At 42.5% G+C, this 18,747-nt stretch overlaps 1 protein-coding gene across 1 annotated transcript in view; it reads right to left on the minus strand.

The window, feature by feature from the left end:
* Nucleotides 1-2,683: 2,683 nt before the first annotated feature.
* LOC117563148 (mucin-17-like) overlaps nucleotides 2,684-18,747 on the minus strand; it is a gene marked incomplete at its 5' end in the record, with an annotated part of 48,405 nt that continues 32,341 nt past the window's right edge. Inside the window, 5 exons of the mRNA XM_034241323.1 lie at nucleotides 2,684-4,392; nucleotides 8,967-9,105; nucleotides 11,693-11,839; nucleotides 12,716-12,792; nucleotides 13,958-14,152. Coding sequence (XP_034097214.1) covers nucleotides 3,545-4,392; nucleotides 8,967-9,105; nucleotides 11,693-11,839; nucleotides 12,716-12,792; nucleotides 13,958-14,152 — 1,406 coding nt within the window. The remainder of the gene's footprint in view (nucleotides 4,393-8,966; nucleotides 9,106-11,692; nucleotides 11,840-12,715; nucleotides 12,793-13,957; nucleotides 14,153-18,747) is intronic.

Raw genomic sequence — 18,747 nt, forward strand, 5'->3', positions numbered from 1 at the left:
ATTTTAAAATGTCACAACTGAAATGGGCAGTTGGAATTAAAACATTTTGGTAATAAATGTAAGACTGTGAATTAAAGTTTCATATTTGAACATGATCACAGCACCAGGTTTTTTAGTATGATTATAATGTTGTAAAGAGAGAAGGTAAAAACCCTGTATTAGTTTGGACCTATTTTTCTTCAAATAAACTGATCCCACCTTTTGGACTGGGATAATTTAAAAGACACCTGTGCCCTCCTCTCCTGCTTCCAAGGTAAGATTGCACCCTGCCACACACACTTAGGTAGGAGCACACTCCATTTACTGATATCAAAATCCTTCGGGATCGCTTAAACAGATTAAAAAAGAGTTGTCTGAATTGAAACAGCAGTTAATTGAAACCTTGGTTCTTCGGGAAGTTAGTAGAGGTGAGATCTTGCTGACGTTGGTGGATCTGAGCCAAGCCGCAACCTTACATAGACTCAATAACTTCGGAAAGGTCAATTAGTAGGTCAGAATAATTTACCGGAATAAATTATCAGGACCACCAAAACTCTAAACAAGGCGCAAACGCTTGCCTCGGGGAGGGAGAAAAAGAGCCACAGTAGAGAATAAACAGAAGGGCAACCATGGCAACCATGCGCGGGAAGTCTTCTTCGCTGCTTTTGTGGCAGACTACAGCGCCACTTACAGGCCTGGCATATGTACTACAGCATCTCCAGCGCTTTCGAGCAGCAATGGCCGGCCGTGGCCCAACCTCTCATTCCCCTGATAGGTGGAGAATTGACCAATAGCCGTAGCACCACCGTCCTGACGTCAGGACAGTGTTCAAATCTGGATCAGTCTGTATCAGATCCGTTGCAGCCCCTTTATTTTTTAGAGATTTGGGTATGGAGGAAAATAGAGAGGGTTGTGTTTTCTGACACTTGGTGAGTTCCCTGGAACACCGGGGACACATATTCATGTATAAAAGACGTACAAAAGTGCATTTTGTATGATAGGTCCCCTTTAAGTAAACATTTGAAGTACTTGTACTGCAACTTCTATTTCACTACATCGGAAAACTATGGCACATTTGACTCTATTCGATGAAATTTTTTGAACAGCTTCATTAGTACCTTTGCAAATTAAGAGTAGAGTTGAAGTAATGTGGGAAAGTTCAGCGGAGGTCATTAACTGTGACAGGAAGTCATGTTTAAAGAGCCGTGTTAGCCCAGCATTTTAACTAAGTAAAACTACTTAAACTTCTTTTGCAATTTATGAAGTGTCATATTGCTACTGTTTAGTCACTTCCCAAATTAACTATTCTTTTAACATTAGTTTGTTAATTGAGGCAACAGCTACCCTGACTTGTATCTAGTGTTTGTAGTCAGACTGCAGCTAAAAAGACATACATACATATATATATATATAAATATATATATATATATATATATATACCGACACACCACATCACACTGCTTCAGTCAGTTTTGTGTTTACTGGCGACCGCTTGATTTGACACTTTATCAAAGTCCCTCCGTGACGTCCCTCCTGAGAGCAGATCTGATGGTGAAACTTTTGAATCCTTCCCGGTCGTCTTTGGACCAGAACCTGAATATCCAGACCCATCGATCAGTAGAAGCGTTAGAGTTCAGGCAGTCTTTTTTAGAAAATGCATAGAAGAAGAAAGGTCCAAAATGCCCTTTTTTTAGCAGGCTGAGGGGCGGGGCTAAAGGGCAGCACAAGGGTTTGTGGGAGTTGAAGTTTAGCTGCAGAGGGTGTGCAGAAAGAGGCATGGTAGAAAAAATGCATGTTGTAATGAATGGATGAGGGAGTTAAGACTGCGTGTGCATGAGGCATCACAAAGGCATATTTTACATGCTACATTTTATACCTGAAAGCTAGCATCGCAGCGGTTCCCTCGACAAGAAGTCGAAAGTATTTTTCCTTTGGATTTTTAAAGAAAATGAGCAACAAAGTGACAAATAACATTTATGAAACTTATACGTTTTGTTCAGCAGGATAATATTGACGTATTAACACCAGTTTTATCATTTTTTAAGCAGAAATGCAATCTGCAGAAGTAAAAAGCTAACGTTAGGCTATAAAGGAACTACATCAAGGTCACATGACTTCACGTCACCACTGCTAAGCTAAAGGCGGCTAATGTTCAACGAGAGACATTTACTCCTCTTATTAAGTCACTTGTTTGCAAACGTAAAAACATCATAACTCACAAGTTAGGTGTTGTATTTGGGCATCTAACCAACAACCCCTTCAAGACGAGGGAACTCAGAAGTGCTACAATGCTAACTCATTTCAGGGTTTAGGACTCATTCCTGCACCTCTTTATGTGGGACGTATAGGGGGATGGCATGGTGGTGTGTGACAGGTCTTGATGACAGGTGACAGGAAGTGTGTGTGTGAGTGTTGTGACTTAATGGCATTGTCTGCTGCCTGCAGCCCGCTGTCGCTCTGCAGGACGAAGGCTGAAATAAAATGAGGCACTTTGTTATGATCCAGAGCTGCAGGACGTAGCATCCACCGCTGTTGCTATAGAAACAGGTCATCTTGCTGGCTGAGTTGCCGAGGCGATGTCATGGTAATAGACGGCCAACAGGACCACAGCTGGACCTGAAGTGTGTGTGTGTGTGTGTTATGGCTCTGTTATATCATCAGGGCAAAGTTCTTTTTTTTTTTACAAGCAAGCAGGCAAATCAGATCATCTCTGGTCTATTTAATCTCACATAATATTAATATTTTATAATAGTAATAATGTCATTGAGCCTTTTACATATTCAGCTTTTATAAAAATAAAAAAATCATTCCAGTGATATTCACATGCTCAGATTACACAGAATCACAGGAAAGCGCCTCCAGTAAAGGTTCTCATGTTGTTTGCATACGAGTTTAAAGTTCAGGAGACGAAGATGATGATGATGAGGAGGATGAGGAGGATGAAGGTGAGGAGCAGGGCCTGTATCACAAGCACTTTATCTCACTCTGTTTATTCTCATTCCCAAACTCAGTGATACTTATTGCTGGTATCTTAAAGCTGGTAACAAACGTTTCCACATTAAAACGTTCTTAATTACAGCTAATCACGTTTTAAGGCTAGTACATCCTTTCCAAATTCAATTTTAAAGACATGATCATCATATTCTACTGACCTATATACATATAATTCATTATTATTTTCTTTTAATAAAGTTATTACAACTCCTTTTTCCAGTAATGTAATTGGTTAGTTGTCATGCTGTTGACAATGCGCTCATTTTGCTTCGTGATACAGGTCTCACGATGTACTGAAGGATGATGGGTAAAAAAATAAATAAAGTTGGTTAATTTGATGGCTGTGTGTGCAGCTGTTATGTCATTGGCCCATCAGAGGCCTCGAAACCCGCCCACCAGCCAATCGAAAACAAGTCTTTGTTAGTTTGCTTTCATAAAGTATTATCATCCAATAAGATGCAAGAAGAGGCGGTTCTTCTCTCAGCAGGCCAATCAAAAAAGCCCTTATAAGTAGCCTAGAAAAAAAGGGGAAAAGAATCAGCCAATGAAGAACGTCCTCGCTGTGAGCCAATCAGAGAGAGAGCCCGCCCAATAGTTCCCGCTCACCAAGCCGACTGCCAATCAGAACCTTCGTCAGCGTCTTTGGGCTCGGCTTCAGCCAGGGGCCCGGGGTGTCCCCGTGTTGCCACGCCGACTGGGCTCTCCTCCAATCAGAATCCTCCTCCCTCCACCCGGCAGGCCATGTGATGGTGGCTGCTGATTGGCTGACATCTGAAAAGCTGGTTGCTGATTCGCTGTCCGACACACGCTGGCGCTGATCGTCGTCATCTATTGGCATGAGGAAAGAGAATGGGGCACCTGAGCTCCCAGAATGCTTTGCGTTGCGGGTTGACCTGTCCTCTCTCTGCTCCATGGACTCCTCCCTCCTCCTGCTCTTCGTCTCGCTCCTCTTCCTCCTCCTCTCCTTCACTTCTTCTGCAGACTCCTCCACCTCCTGCGGCACCAACGTGTCCCAGGATCGGGCACTGATCCTGGGTAAGCTCCTGCTCTTCTTCCCCTGCTCCCTCTGGTTCTCCAGCTTCTCTTTCGGCCTGACAGTCTGACTTTTTCTCCTCATCTCCTCCTCCTTACTCCTCTCCCCCTTTTCCTCCATCCTGGCCTCTTCCTCCACCACATCTAGGTCCAGATCAGGAGGCCCTAACCCTCCTCCTCCTTCTCCTCCTACTCTTCCTCCTGTTCTTCGTTTGGTTTCTCCCTCTCTCCTCGTCTTCCTCCTCTCTCCTACTCCTTCTCCTCCTCCGGTACCGCCGCCTCCTCCCCTCTGCTGGCTGAGGGAGGTGGTTCTCATGGTCACTGTTTCCACATCTGGCTCCTCTGTGTGTGAAGAGGAAGAGGGGGAGAGGGCTCCTTCCTCAGGGCCTGCCGGACAAACAGAGAAACACATTGAGCTGCAGTTCCTCTAACGTCCACTTTGGTCACAAATGTAATGAAATCCATGCTATATTGCTGCTTAAACAGTGTGTGCCTTGCCTTGGGCAGAATACACATTTGCAGTTAAATCAGTTTAATGAGTTAAAAAATGTGTGAGAGAGTGTGTCATAGTGTCGAAGTCACGCCCATCTACTTCCGCCCCATGGTGGGACCTTATTTCGGAAACATTTTGTATTGAAGTCAATGGAGAGAGAAAACGTATCTTTCAATCCCGTTTGAATTGTGCCACGAATTACACATATGATGTTTGTCAATCTTAAAAAATTATTTCCGTGTCAAAAAAGTCACAGTTTTTCGTAAAACAGTTGAAATATACGACTATGAAAAATACGCAACTAGAAAGACTACAAATCCCAGAGTAAGTGATGTCACAATTGTTTTCCTCCACTAAGAGATAGCTAAAATCAGCGCCATATAGATATAATCTATCTATATGGCGCTGGCTAAGATAAGATAACTTTAACAAGATGCCTGTGTGCTTAGTACCAGGTTGTTATCATACCAGCATTGGGTCTTGCTCGTTCTTTCGCTTCCCGTCTGATGAAAGGACCAGGAGTGGCTGGATCAAGTTAGCTACCTAGCTAGTAGCTAGCACGTTAGTTAGCATTACAGCCTTGTCATTTTTATTAGCCTTAATATCAAGTAACATTAAGTAACACAAAATGTTAAACAGTAAGAGTAGTAGTCATATTTCGTGAACCCTTTGAAGAGTACTGTCACCGGTGTGATCATTCTATAATACACAATTTAAGCCCGGGGGAGAAATGCTAACGCTAGCATCGGTGATCGCCGATGTTTTCTACTTCATGCTATCTGCACAAATGGTTGACATTAAACATTAAAAAGACCAGGCAGTTCAGAGAGAATCAAAGGAAGGCAGGCAGCTTTGCATGACATTCTTCTGGACGTGTTTCATTGTGGTGATAGTGAGGGTAGTCAATCGTTTTGTTGACAAGACAGTAGTGACGGCCATCTTGGTGACGTGTGTTGTTCTGCGAGACCAGAGATGTAGTTCATTAAGCGTGTCACCAGTGGAGAGCCGTCAGGGCCCTAAGGGCCTAAGATATTCTAAAAAATAATATTTGAAAACATTAAAAAAAAAAACATTTTTTTTTAAATATTATTTTTTACATTTTGTTGTTGTTACATTTTTCATTAGTTTTACCAACATAACTTGATTTAATTGTATTTAAAATAATATTTCCAAAGAAATAAATCCTTCGAATCTGCCTGTTCAGTTTCTGTTGGAATGTGAAGGGTTAAATGCCGTCTCTGCGAGTTATGTGAAGACGGGAGGGCTTGTTGGTCCCTCTCTACATTCACAGAGGGCCAGCTATAGTAACTCAACGAGAGAGTAATGTCAAATGACAGTACAATTGACCAATCATATCTTCCCTCTAAATGGGCGGGCTTTATTTTCGCGGACTTTATGACAGGTTCCGCCCGCTGTGAGGTCTATGCAAGAGGTGCAGTGACGCGTCCTAAAACCCCGAAGTAAGCTTCGCTCGGATTCCCTCGACAGAAAGCAGTGGGATTTCTCCATAGGGTTTTGGAAAATAGCTTGAAATAAGGTCTGTGGAAAACGAACCTGTTAGATAAAAGCACGTTTTGTTCAGCCGGATAATATCCACATGTCTACCCTACTTTTATTATTTTCGAATCATAAATCTAAACGATAGATTTATGATGGATAGATTTATGATTAGCATAAGTTCGTTCATGATGGCTCATGTCAGTGATAGTGAGGACATCGTTGCGAAATTATTAACAGAGTCATTTTCAAGATTGAGTTAGCCTCTTTATGGTTAGCCTACAATGATAAACTGGAGTGGCAAAGGATCAGCTACATGACCCGCAAGTGCTTCATCCAAAAGGACAGGAGGATGGACTTTGTGTTTAAGTGATTTGATCATCAAAGGTAGGCCTAAGTCATTTTCAATGTGGGCCGCCGTGCCGACTAAATTCATTTGTAATTGTTACTTGGCTGTGGGTGCCCTGTCATGATAGGTGTTTATATAAATGGTGTTGTTCTGTGTGGTAGAGGGTCGCTGTCATTGATGCGTTTTGCACCCCGGGCCGCTGTTTTGATATTCCGCTGAAGTCTACGTTGTGACATAATATCTCTTCTTTTCTTTCGAGTGAAGGGGGGGGGGGGGGGGGGGGGGGGGGTCAGAGGGCCTAGGTATAAAAGTCACGGCTCGCCACTGCGTTTCACACACACAAATGTGTTACATCTTAACACTTTTTTTTGTGTGAAGCACTCAATGAACTACATCTCTCATCTCCCGTCTCGCACCACACACCAAGACGGCCGTCACGTTGGCACATTTCACTTCTTTCTTAATTCAGAATTAGGCGAAAAGTATTAAAAAGGTGAAAATCACTCCAAGTCTGGGCGTGTTGAGAGCTGTACACACACACAAGGGGAGTTATTAGGCTTGTTTGAGACAAGCAAGACCTGCGCAGACCTGCGCAGTTGCGATCAACGTCTTGCTAGTGCGTTGCATGATGGTTAGTCATTTTGTCCGACTTGCTCTGGAGGCCCGCCCACATGAGACTTTGAAATTTTGCGGGACAAAGACGCCCGCAGCCTTGAGAGCGAGGCAAGGCGAGTTGGCGCAGTTGCTCTCCACGGGCTGCGGAAGCTAAATGCTTGATGGGGAAACGGCTCGCTGGTATCTCGAGCTGAGCGCTCATTGGTGGTTTTTACCACGTGCTGCTGATGAAACTCTCCAATTGGCTGGCAAAAGTTTGTTGTTGTTTTGTGTCAGTTTTACGTCGCCACATCCATTCCCATTTTTCATCATTGTTCCACAATGTTTATCATCATGAAATTAATATCTATATATTTTATACTATACTGCTTACCGTTTTCATACTTTATATATCTTAGCATATTCATACACACTGTTCATACTGCTCACAGGCTGATATCTAGTGTATTCATACCCCTCACTGTTTATTCATCATTTAATTCATTCTATATTTTATTCTGTATATTGTGTACATTACTTTTCACTTTACTGCTTGTTGCACCTGGTTAGAAGCTAAACTGTATTTCGTTGTCTCAGTACCTGTAATATGTGCAATAACAATAACGTTGAATCTAATCTTGAGCAGGAACAAATGTATTTACTTTGTACATATCTGACATTAACGATTAAACACATGTGTGCATTCTTTATAAATGCAAACCGAGTCAAGCCGACTCCGGAGGTGGCGGTATGCACCTTAAAGTTGTTTGCAATCCGCCAAAAAACGGAGAGAAGAAGAAGAAGACGAAGCCGACTCCGAGCTGTCCGACTTCAGGCGAGCTTTTTGAGACCTCCCCCGGCTGCGATCGGCTATTCTCGTCTACTTTCGAGGCGAGCCGCAACGCGTCTCAAACAAGCCTAGTCAGTTCCGTAAGAGCCAGCATGCGGGACCGGGACTCTGGGATTTGTAGTCTTTCTAGTTGCGTATTTTTCATAGTCTTATATTTCAACAGTTTTACGACAAACTGTGACTTTTTTGACACGGAAATAATTTTTTAAGATTGACAAACATCATGTGTGTAATTCGTGGCACAATTAAAACGTGATCGAAAGATACGTTTTCTCTCCCCATTGACTTCAATATATAATTTTTCCGAAATAAGGTCCCATGGACCGGAAGTAGATGGGCGTGTGGATTGGCTTCTCCACCAGAGCTATCGCCTGTGAATCTAATGTTTTATTTCACTCCATTAGCCAAAAGCTGCACAATAATAATACAAAGTATGGTAAACATGACGGGGTCGGTATATGGGATATTGTAATTTAAATCCGAGTTCATGTAAATACAGAGCTTTCATTTGTAACTTTCTGATAAAAGTAATGATGGCTGTGGATTGAAAACCGGAACATGGAGAGATGAGAGTCGGTGAAAAGTGAAAGGAAAGGAGATGAAATGAAAAGAAAGAAAGGAAAGATACAAACCGCGCATTTTCAGTGCGTCCAATCACGTAGAAGCAGGGTTCCCCCTGTTTAGAGTTGGTCATACAGAGAGACAGGCTGGACAACTCCACTGAGGAAGAGGAAGAGGAAGAGGAAGAGGAAGAGGAAGAGGAAGAGGAAGAAGAAGAAGAAGAGGAAGAACAGGAGAAAGTAAAAGTACAAAGTCAAGAAAATCCTAGAGCTGTGATTGGAGGATTTCAGGTTCAGAGAGTTGGGAAGTGAGAAGAGGTCCAGCTGGATTTTTACTGAACTATAAATTGTAATTTTTTTTAATGAATTAAAGACTATACATGTCTTGTTTTTCAGATTAAATAGATGAGAAACTTGTAATTATACTGCTATGTGAGACATCAACTCAACGACATGCAGTGGGGTTTGAACCTGTGCTCCCCTGATCCGAACACCAACGCACTAGTCCACTGCGCCACACGCCTCCCTCAGGTACACACTTAATTCTACAATGAGTAGGATTTGTTGGTTCCTGTAAACGTAACACTCGGTGTCCGCTGCCAGTGTTTGAAACCTCACCGTAGTCGGGCACGTATCCGTTTCCTTTCTTGAGCACGAGGTGGATTCGATGTCCTCCTCTCCTGATCTGCTCCACAGCCTGACTGTGGGTCATCCCTGATGTGCTGTCTCCATTAATCTCCACCAGCTGGTCCGATACCTGAGCCAGGAGGGGAAGAGCAGAGAATATTCCATTAGAAATAATCTGGTGCCAGCAAATCGTTGCCATTTGGCTCAAAAGTCCAAAAGTGATGAAGGATTTGTTTCAGTTTTCCCCTATTATCAGGCGTTTGTCTTTAATTTGAGACTTGGGAGTTGTAAATGCAGTCTGTAGGGGGCGCTAACAGCACATCTGGACCTTGACATTTCGTATTTAAAGCAGAGAGCAGAGGAAGAAGCTCAATGTTGAATGTTTGATGCTCAGAGTCTCAAAGCTATATAAATAAACATTGATTGATTGAAAGCTGCTGACAAAAATGAGATCCTAAAAAAGTCATGAATAAATCATTTGTTTGAATACCATAAAGGAGTGTCTTGGTCTCAGGATGCTTTACATCGATAGGGGTGTTAACGAGTGTTTCACCACTAAAGTGAGTTTTGTAAAACAAGATTAGAGTCTTCAAATTTTGATCTGGTTCTCATTTAAGTTTTATCTGATACTTATATTTACCAGGATACTTTGCAACTTCTACAGGTGCACCATAGAGAGGATCCTGACCTTCTACAGGTGCACCATAGAGAGGATCCTGACCTTCTACAGGTGCACCATAGAGAGCATCCTGACCTTCTACAGGTGCACCATAGAGAGGATCCTGACCTTCTACAGGTGCACCATAGAGAGGATCCTGACCTTCTACAGGTGCACCATAGAGAGCATCCTGACCTTCTACAGGTGCACCATAGAGAGGATCCTGACCTTCTACAGGTGCACCATAGAGAGGATCCTGACCTTCTACAGGTGCACCATAGAGAGCATCCTGACCTTCTACAGGTGCACCATAGAGAGGATCCTGACCTACAGGTGCACCATAGAGAGGATCCTGACCTTCTACAGGTGCACCATAGAGAGGATCCTGACCTTCTACAGGTGCTCCATAGAGAGCATCCTGACCTTCTACAGGTGCACCATAGAGAGGATCCTGACCTTCTACAGGTGCACCATAGAGAGCATCCTGACCTTCTACAGGTGCACCATAGAGAGGATCCTGACCTTCTACAGGTGCACCATAGAGAGCATCCTGACCTTCTACAGGTGCACCATAGAGAGCATCCTGACCTTCTACAGGTGCACCATAGAGAGGATCCTGACCTTCTACAGGTGCACCATAGAGAGCATCCTGACCTTCTAGAGGTGCACCATAGAGAGCATCCTGACCTTCTACAGGTGCACCATAGAGAGGATCCTGACCTTCTACAGGTGCTCCATAGAGAGCATCCTGACCTTCCACAGGTGCACCATAGAGAGCATCCTGACCTTCTACAGGTGCACCATAGAGAGGATCCTGACCTTCTACAGGTGCACCATAGAGAGCATCCTGACCTTCTACAGGTGCACCATAGAGAGGATCCTGACCTTCTACAGGTGCTCCATAGAGAGCATCCTGACCTTCTACAGGTGCACCATAGAGAGGATCCTGACCTTCTACAGGTGCACCATAGAGAGGATCCTGACCTTCTACAGATGCACCATAGAGAGCATCCTGACCTTCTACAGGTGCACCATAGAGAGGATCCTGACCTTCTACAGGTGCACCATAGAGAGCATCCTGACCTTCTACAGGTGCACCATAGAGAGGATCCTGACCTTCTACAGATGCACCATAGAGAGCATCCTGACCTTCTACAGGTGCACCATAGAGAGGATCCTGACCTTCTACAGGTGCACCATAGAGAGGATCCTGACCTTCTACAGGTGCACCATAGAGAGGATCCTGACCTTCTACAGGTGCACCATAGAGAGGATCCTGACCTTCTACAGGTGCACCATATAGGATCCTGACTGGCTGCATCACGGCCTGGTACGGCAGCTGCACCGCCCTCAATCGTAAGGCTTTACAGAGGGTGGTGAAAACTGCACAGAACATCACCAGCTGCCATCCATGGAGGACCTTTACTCTCAGCGGCTCAGGAAGAAAGCCCTCAGGATTATAAAAGACCCCCATCACCCCAGCCACAAACTGTTCTGTCTGCTGCCGTCTGGCAGGCGCTACCGCAGCATCCGGACTAAAACCACCAGACTCAGGGACAGTTTCATCCCGCAGGCAGTGAGACTGTTAAACACCTGAACTGTTGAAACAACATCCATAACATTCATCTGCTACTTAGTAATTATTTATCTATTTATCAAATATATCATTCCAATAACTTGCATATAGACTCTTATTTCACTTATTAAACTATTTTTCTTTTTGTATTTTGTATTTACTATTTACTATTCACTATATTTGTTCTGTTTATCTGTGTTATTGTGTTGCACTGTTGGAGGAGCCTGTGGCCTAAGATTTTCATCGGCATAACTACACTGTAGCTATGTTCGTATGACAAAATAAAGAACCTTGTACCTTCCCAAAACCCCACCAACGCCATTTGAAACGATGGAGTTCAGTTGGTTTTCTTTGGGACCTGATTTAAAGTATGAAAAGCCTTCCTGTGAGGAGACCTGATTCTGGCTTTTACTGTGAAGGAGTTTGCAGGAAGTGATGAGTTAAAGTGCGTGTGTGTGTTTGTGCGTGTGTGTGTGTGTGTACCTGTATCTTGTTGCTGCGTTGGGCCGGCCCCGCCTCCATCAGTCCCAGTACATACAGCCCCATGTTGTATTCGCTGCCCCCCCTCAGAGAGAAACCAAAACCTGTAGGACCTCGATCCAGATCCACGCTGTAGAACCTGGACTCCTCCTTACACAGACACACAAAAATGTTAGTAAAATATCTGAAAAACTATTAGTTAAATATCAACAAAAAACATGAAAACTACTAGTAAAAAATATTGGAAAAATATTAGTAAGTTTCAATAAAATAAAATAAAAACTAAACTCTATTCAACTATTTCAAAAAGTGACTATGGTGCATTTTTATACCATCCATCACACCAAGTGAGTACTTTGCCGTACTTAGTTCCCAGCACTTAGTACCCCCATGGAACTAAGAGCCGATCGCGTTCACACCGGAATAAATCCCTGAGGGAAGATTACGCAAATGAAGCCGCTGACGTCACTTCTTCTTCTTCTGCTTTGGGTTTACTGGCAGGCCGCAAACCACTTCATGGCGTATACTGCCGCCCGGAGTCCCCGGCCGGAAGTCCCCGGAGTTAGGGACTGGCTTCAGTAGAAGCTGCTGGGATTCGCCAGAACGCCGACACCTCCTCATCTCCACCGCTCCCATGTTTTCTTTTGTGTTGCCATAAGTTAGTCTCCCTCCGTTGGTGTGCAGGGCTGATGCTAATGCTAATAATGCTAATGCCAGCAAATACAATGGCGGCTTCAAAAAACTTATCAGAGTTTTACGGGGCGTGGTTTGCAATTCTCCCAGCCAATCAGAAATTGGCCACAGCAGGCACTAAACATGGGGGTAAAGGTTCTCTGAACTAAGTTCTCTTTTTGGTGTGAACGCAAAATTCCAGGCACTAACGGAACTAAACGGGAAAAGTACTCCGGTGTGAAAGCGCCTTATGTGTTAGAGTCAGTGTCAGCAAAATATTTATATATATAAAGTAATAAGAATAACGGTTTAAGTAAGCAGTTCAATTTCAAACAATTAACCGTCAAGACTGACCTTCGGCCTCCCTCTGGATCCCTTCATCACCCGGCTGTCGATATCCAGATCTGCTCCCTCTGACACGGTGGACGAGTCTAAAAGAGAAATATCAAATGTTGTTACGGATTAATTTTACAATCATTTTTAGACAATATTACTTTTTTTCACAAATCAAAGAAGAATGTATGAACGACTTCATTTTAGTCCGTTGACAGAATTAAAGTTAACACAATTGTCGATCAGCGTCTTAAAAGTTGTAGTAGGTTCCTGTCTATACACTTTGTGTAACTTGTTGTTGGTGTTGTTGGACATTCAAAATATCTCTGAGATGTTTGGTTAATAATCGTCTTTCTCTGTTTTACTATGTGTTTAGTTGCTGTTTGCTCATTTAGTTCATCCATTGTTCTGCTTTTATTGGAAAGCACGTTGTAACTGTGTTTGAGAGTAGAGCTTTGATATACAGTATTATATTGGTATCTTGATATGAGACTAGATAACCTCTTAGTTTCGGGATGAGCAATTCTAAAGTGATTTAAAAGTTAATAGATGTTTTTATGTTGGGCAAATAGGCGAGGCTGCTACACCCTGATTTTAATGTGTTTTATATTATTTTATTAGTGTGTGTGTGTGTGTGTGTGTGTGTGTGTGTGTGTGTGCGTCTGGTCTTCAACCTTCCTACAGTTTCCCACACAACACCGCTCCTCCGCTCCCTTCACTGACTTCCAGTAACTGCTAGAATCCACTTCAAGACAATGGTACTTTCTTACCATGCTGCGAATGGATCTGGCCCTTCCTACATCCAGGACATGGTTAAACCGTACACCCCAGCATGTGCACTCCGCTCTGCATCAACCAAACGACTCGCTGCACCCTCGCTGCGAGGGGGACCCAAGTTCCCATCAGCAAAAACACGTGGGTTTGCTATACTGGCTCAAGAATGGTGGAATGAGCTCCCCATTGACATCAGGACAGCAGATAGCTTACACATCTTCCGGCGCAGACTGAAAACTCATCTCTTTCGACTCCACTTCGAGCGATAGAATTACTAACAAAGCACTTATATACTAATAAAGGACTGGCTTATCTAAAGCCAGTTGAGTAGCACTTGAAATGTTTTCGCTCTATGAAGCCTGATGTACTTATATGATTCTGTTTTCTTCAAGGTTGTGTCTTCTTGGATAAATGCACTTATTGTAAGTCGCTTTGGATAAAAGCGTCAGCTAAATGCAATGTAATGTGTGTTTGTGTGTGTGTTCGTACGGTGTCTGGGAGTGATGCTCAGTCTCAGGGTGTTCCCGGCTCTCCTCAGGATCTGGGCGAGGTCTCGGTGCTGCAGACCCCCGACGGCCCGGCCCTCCACCGTCTCCAGTTGGTCTCCAGGCTGGATCTGACCGCTGCGAGCCGCCGGGCTGCCGCGACGCACCGTCACGAACCGGTGAGACAACAGGGAGGGGGCTGAGGAGAGAGGGGGGTTACATGGTCAGACATCAGGGAATAATACTGAAGTACAGCTGTCCACTAGTAAGAGAGGCAATACAAACAATTGCAACTATCAAACCAGCTGCTGGAGTCAGAGATCTACAGTACGAGGCCCCGGGGTCACAGTGTAAACGTGACTGGAGTTACATCACATGGGCCGCTGAGAGGCCGGCAGGTGGGCTGACAATATTACATCGTATACCTGAAACTGAAAACAAGAGGATTCACAAGGCTACAGACACCTGTGAAGAAATGGAGCTGTGTACATTAAACATATTTGAAATGGTTTTGGTTGGATTAAGACCATTTTATTAGAATAACTGTATTTTGTGAAATAAAATCTGATGTGTTGCCGTTTAAAAAAAAAGGCAATACAAAATGCAAACAGCTACACATAAAACGTCAAAAAGATAGCCGAAATGACCTCAAAGACTCTCAATACGTCCACAAATAGACTTTAAAAAGACCCAAAAGGAGTAACTGTAACTTAAAAAGTCCATAAAGATACTTAAATCGACCTCAATGAGACTCAAAACTTCATCAAAGACTCAATACTAACACAAAGAGACTTCAAACGTCATCAAAAAGATTAAAAAAAACGACACCAAAGGCACGTAAAATTACCAAGATAAACAAAATGACCACAAGCAGACTCAATACTAAACTCAATACTAGCCTCAATAGTCAACCCAGTCTCACGGCATTTCGTGTTCACCAACACGATTTTTAATCTATTGATTCGTGTTCACCAACACGGTTTTCCCCTTTTTTTCGTGTTGCACAGCACGATTTTAAAAGCAATGTATTTCTACTGGTAATGACGCTCATGGAAGCACGGCATTCGTTTGTGTCGGCTGCCCTTAAAGGCAATGTGAGCGTCCATTCTCATTGGATAACGGAGAATTGTACACCCGGAAGTAAGTATTCCCCTTACTGTCGATTGATTTTACAGTGATATCTGCACTACTCATCGACTAAAAAACACCAGATTATCCTTGTTAATTACACAACATTGATTGGTTTAAATTGTGTGCAATGCTTTTATATTTTTCCCTTTCGATTCGGAGAAACAAATATTTTTTCGGAGTAAAGGATGGCAGAAGACACTACCCAGAATCCCCAGCTATCGTTTGGACTACACCATGTGCTCTGTTTGACGTCACCTGATCTTCAAATTTCTCCCTGCAGAAAAAAAAAACATGGCCGAACTTCGTTTTATTCTCGGTGGAAAATGCCTATTTTAAAGTTAGTTTGGCCATTAAAATGCGTTTTGATGTCATTTGATGCGAGAAATATGAGTTGTTATTTCAGATTATGTGTGCAGTGGATGTACATGATCTTTAGTTTGCTAGTTATTACGAAGATTACTTCAGGAAATTGCGTCCATAGAACGTTTTCATTGTTACCAAGGTGGTTGCTAGGGACGCTGCTATCGATATTATTTCTGTTATGTTGTGTAACTGTTTAATGGTGTTATCTTTATTGCTACCCCCTTCCCCGTCAATGTATAGTGTTGGTCCACAGCGCAAACGTATTAGTTTAACAAACTCCGCATCTAAAGATACGTTATTTTCCCCTGTGCAATTTCAGTCTCACATCTCACAGCACATCGTCATTAACAAATACCGGAAACAGACCGAAAACATTTAAAAAAAAAAAAATAATACTTTATTTCGAGTGTGCTTGCTTTTCTCTTTGGAAGTCATCACATAACGGCATTGTAATACACGGTTCGGCTGCATTAAATATTACATATCTGCCGTAGTTCTGTATTTATAGAGCCCTGATGAGAAGACTTCTAGACAAACATGAGGAACTGAAAACGTGACGTGGATCATAAATATATCAGCCATTAAACAACATTATTTTCACACAATACGTCTCCTTGCGGTATCAACACTAATTCGGCTGACTTTTATATTTGATACAATTGGTAGATAGGCTGTATTTACACCATAAAGGTGCACAGCTGATATAAAGGGACACCTAGTGGTTAAAGCATGTTATTGAATTTCATTATTTTTATTATTACATATTAATAGGATCCCTATAAAGTATATTAATTACTCGTTATTCTCTACTAATAGTTAATTAAAGACTGTATATAATGACTATTTTGCACATCTATTTCAAGATTTTCTAAGGTTTATTGACATATCATATAGGCCTACACAACTATGGTGTAGTTATGCATTGAATGAAACACTTGGGTCGCAGGTTCCTCAATAGTGCATTAAAAGACATCTATCAATATTTGTGCATACCTCCAGCAATGTTAACTATGTTGAAGCACTTATTTTAACTGATATTATACATAATGTATTATACTCTTATAAGATGTAGATATTTCATCTCCGGCCTTGTCAGTCAGGTATTGAACAATCAATAAATAAAGAACACAGAATTGTTAAATATAAAACACAGAATTTGTGTGATTATACTAAATGATTTACAAATAAACACCACTGCATATTTACAACTGTTACACATGCTGATGTAACGCAAATGTTCCAACTTGGGATCAATAAAGTATATCTTATCTTAAGCTGATCGATGGCTCCTGCCATATTTGCAAAATTTGCCTCTGAACCTTGACAAGTGCATGTTTCAGGCTTATCAATTAATGTAATGTAATGTTATCAATTAGCAACGGGGGTCACAAACATAAGACCAGCTGTTAAATAAAGCTCTTCTGACCTTAGCTGGCATGTGTGTATATATATTAATGCTGCCCATTATGGGCACAAGCAATTTTCACCCATTTATTAATTATATGTTTTAAATTTGAGTGTTTCCTATCCCCTAAACCTCCAGGGATGTACACAGTTTAATACTGGCAACTTCTTATTATGGGAAATACGAAAACGTCTTTTAAAACTACAACTCCCAGTAGAGACGTGCCATAGATAGAGAACATGTTGCGAAACAGAATAGCCAGCATGTGTAGTTCTGGGGACGGGGTGGGGGAGGGGGGACGCGATGGACCCGTTCAAATCCAGTTTTGGACATTCTGCCGTTCGAGGCTCGGTGTAACCCTCGGAGCACACTCTCCAATCACAGAGCTTGAGGACTATCACGGGGTTTGTCAAACAGAGCACATGGTGTAGTCCAAATGATAGCTGGGGATTCTGGGTAGTGTAGCGTCTTCTGCTATCCTTTACTCCGAAAAAAATATTTGTTTCTCCGAATCGAAGGGGAAAAATACAAAAGCATTGCACACAATTTAAACCAATCAATGTTGTGTAATTATCAAGGATAATCTGGTGTTTTTTAGTCGATGAGTAGTGCAGATATCACTGTAAAATTAATCGACAGTAAGGGGAATACTTACTTCCGGGTGTACAATTCTCTGTTATCCAATGAGAATGGACGCTCACATTGCCTTTAAGGGCAGCCGACACAAACGAATGCCGTGCTTCCATGAGCGTCATTACCAGTAGAAATACATTGCTTTTAAAATCGTGCTGTGCAACACGAAAAAAAAGGGGAAAACCGTGTTGGTGAACACGAAATGCCGTGAGACTGGGTTGCAATAGTAGACTGAACCGACAACAAAAAGATTCAAAATGACTAAGGAGATTCAAAATCGTAAAAACACTCAAATCTTATCCTTAAAGAGATTTAAAATGACCGACAGGATGTGTAAAAAGAACACTAAGTATGAGAATGTCTTCAAAAAGCATCAAACGACCAAAAAGAGATGCTAAGTGATCACAAAGACACTCAAAACCACAGAGACTCAAAAAAAGGCAAAGAAGAGACTAAAAACATCCAGAGGCACAAAATGTCCCAAAAAACAATACTCAACATTTCGAAAAAGGCGCTAAAATTGACCACAAATGGACTCAAAATGTCCATAGATAATCCCTACGTTGTTTGCCTTTTTATTAACAATTTGAATTCTACTACAGGTAAAAACTACCGAAATAAAAGCTGGAATAACGAAGCCTGGGAGTAGCCAAAGGGAGGGAAAAACGAAGGCAATGATTTATTATTTTGTGCAGACAAGATGTAATTTGCACCCTCCAAATTCAATCTTTCCCATGTGGGTTAAATTCCTGCTTCAACAGAATTATAAATATGGAAGCATTAAAGGTGACATGTCATGCTTTTCCGGTTATTACCCGTCCCCTTGTGTGTTATGAAGGTTTTTATGCATGTAAACGGTTGCAGAGTCAAAACCCTCAAAGTACACCCTGTAGCGAGTAAAACTCCCCAAAACGCCTCGTTGGAGATACGTCACTGTCCATTTGATTCTTCCGGGTACATCATGATGTCATGTCGTCCCCGGAACGAAATGGACCAATCCGTGGAGCCGTTACGTTACGTCCGCGGAGCCGTTACGTTAAGCCCCCGCTGATTGGTCCAAATTGACCAATCCACAGACTTCCTCACACACTCAGTGCAGGCAGCTCTGCTGATTTCTCCTCCCTGGCTGCAGGCTGATAACAGACAGTTGGGATCGCGGCGAAATTCTCTCTGCAGACCCATTCTCACTGCAGACCCATTCTCTCTGCAGACCCATTCTCTCTGCAGACCCATTCTCTCTGCAGACCCATTCTCTCTGCAGA

Source organism: Gymnodraco acuticeps, unplaced genomic scaffold, assembly GCF_902827175.1.
Source record: "Gymnodraco acuticeps unplaced genomic scaffold, fGymAcu1.1, whole genome shotgun sequence".
Lineage (NCBI taxonomy): Eukaryota > Metazoa > Chordata > Actinopteri > Perciformes > Bathydraconidae > Gymnodraco > Gymnodraco acuticeps.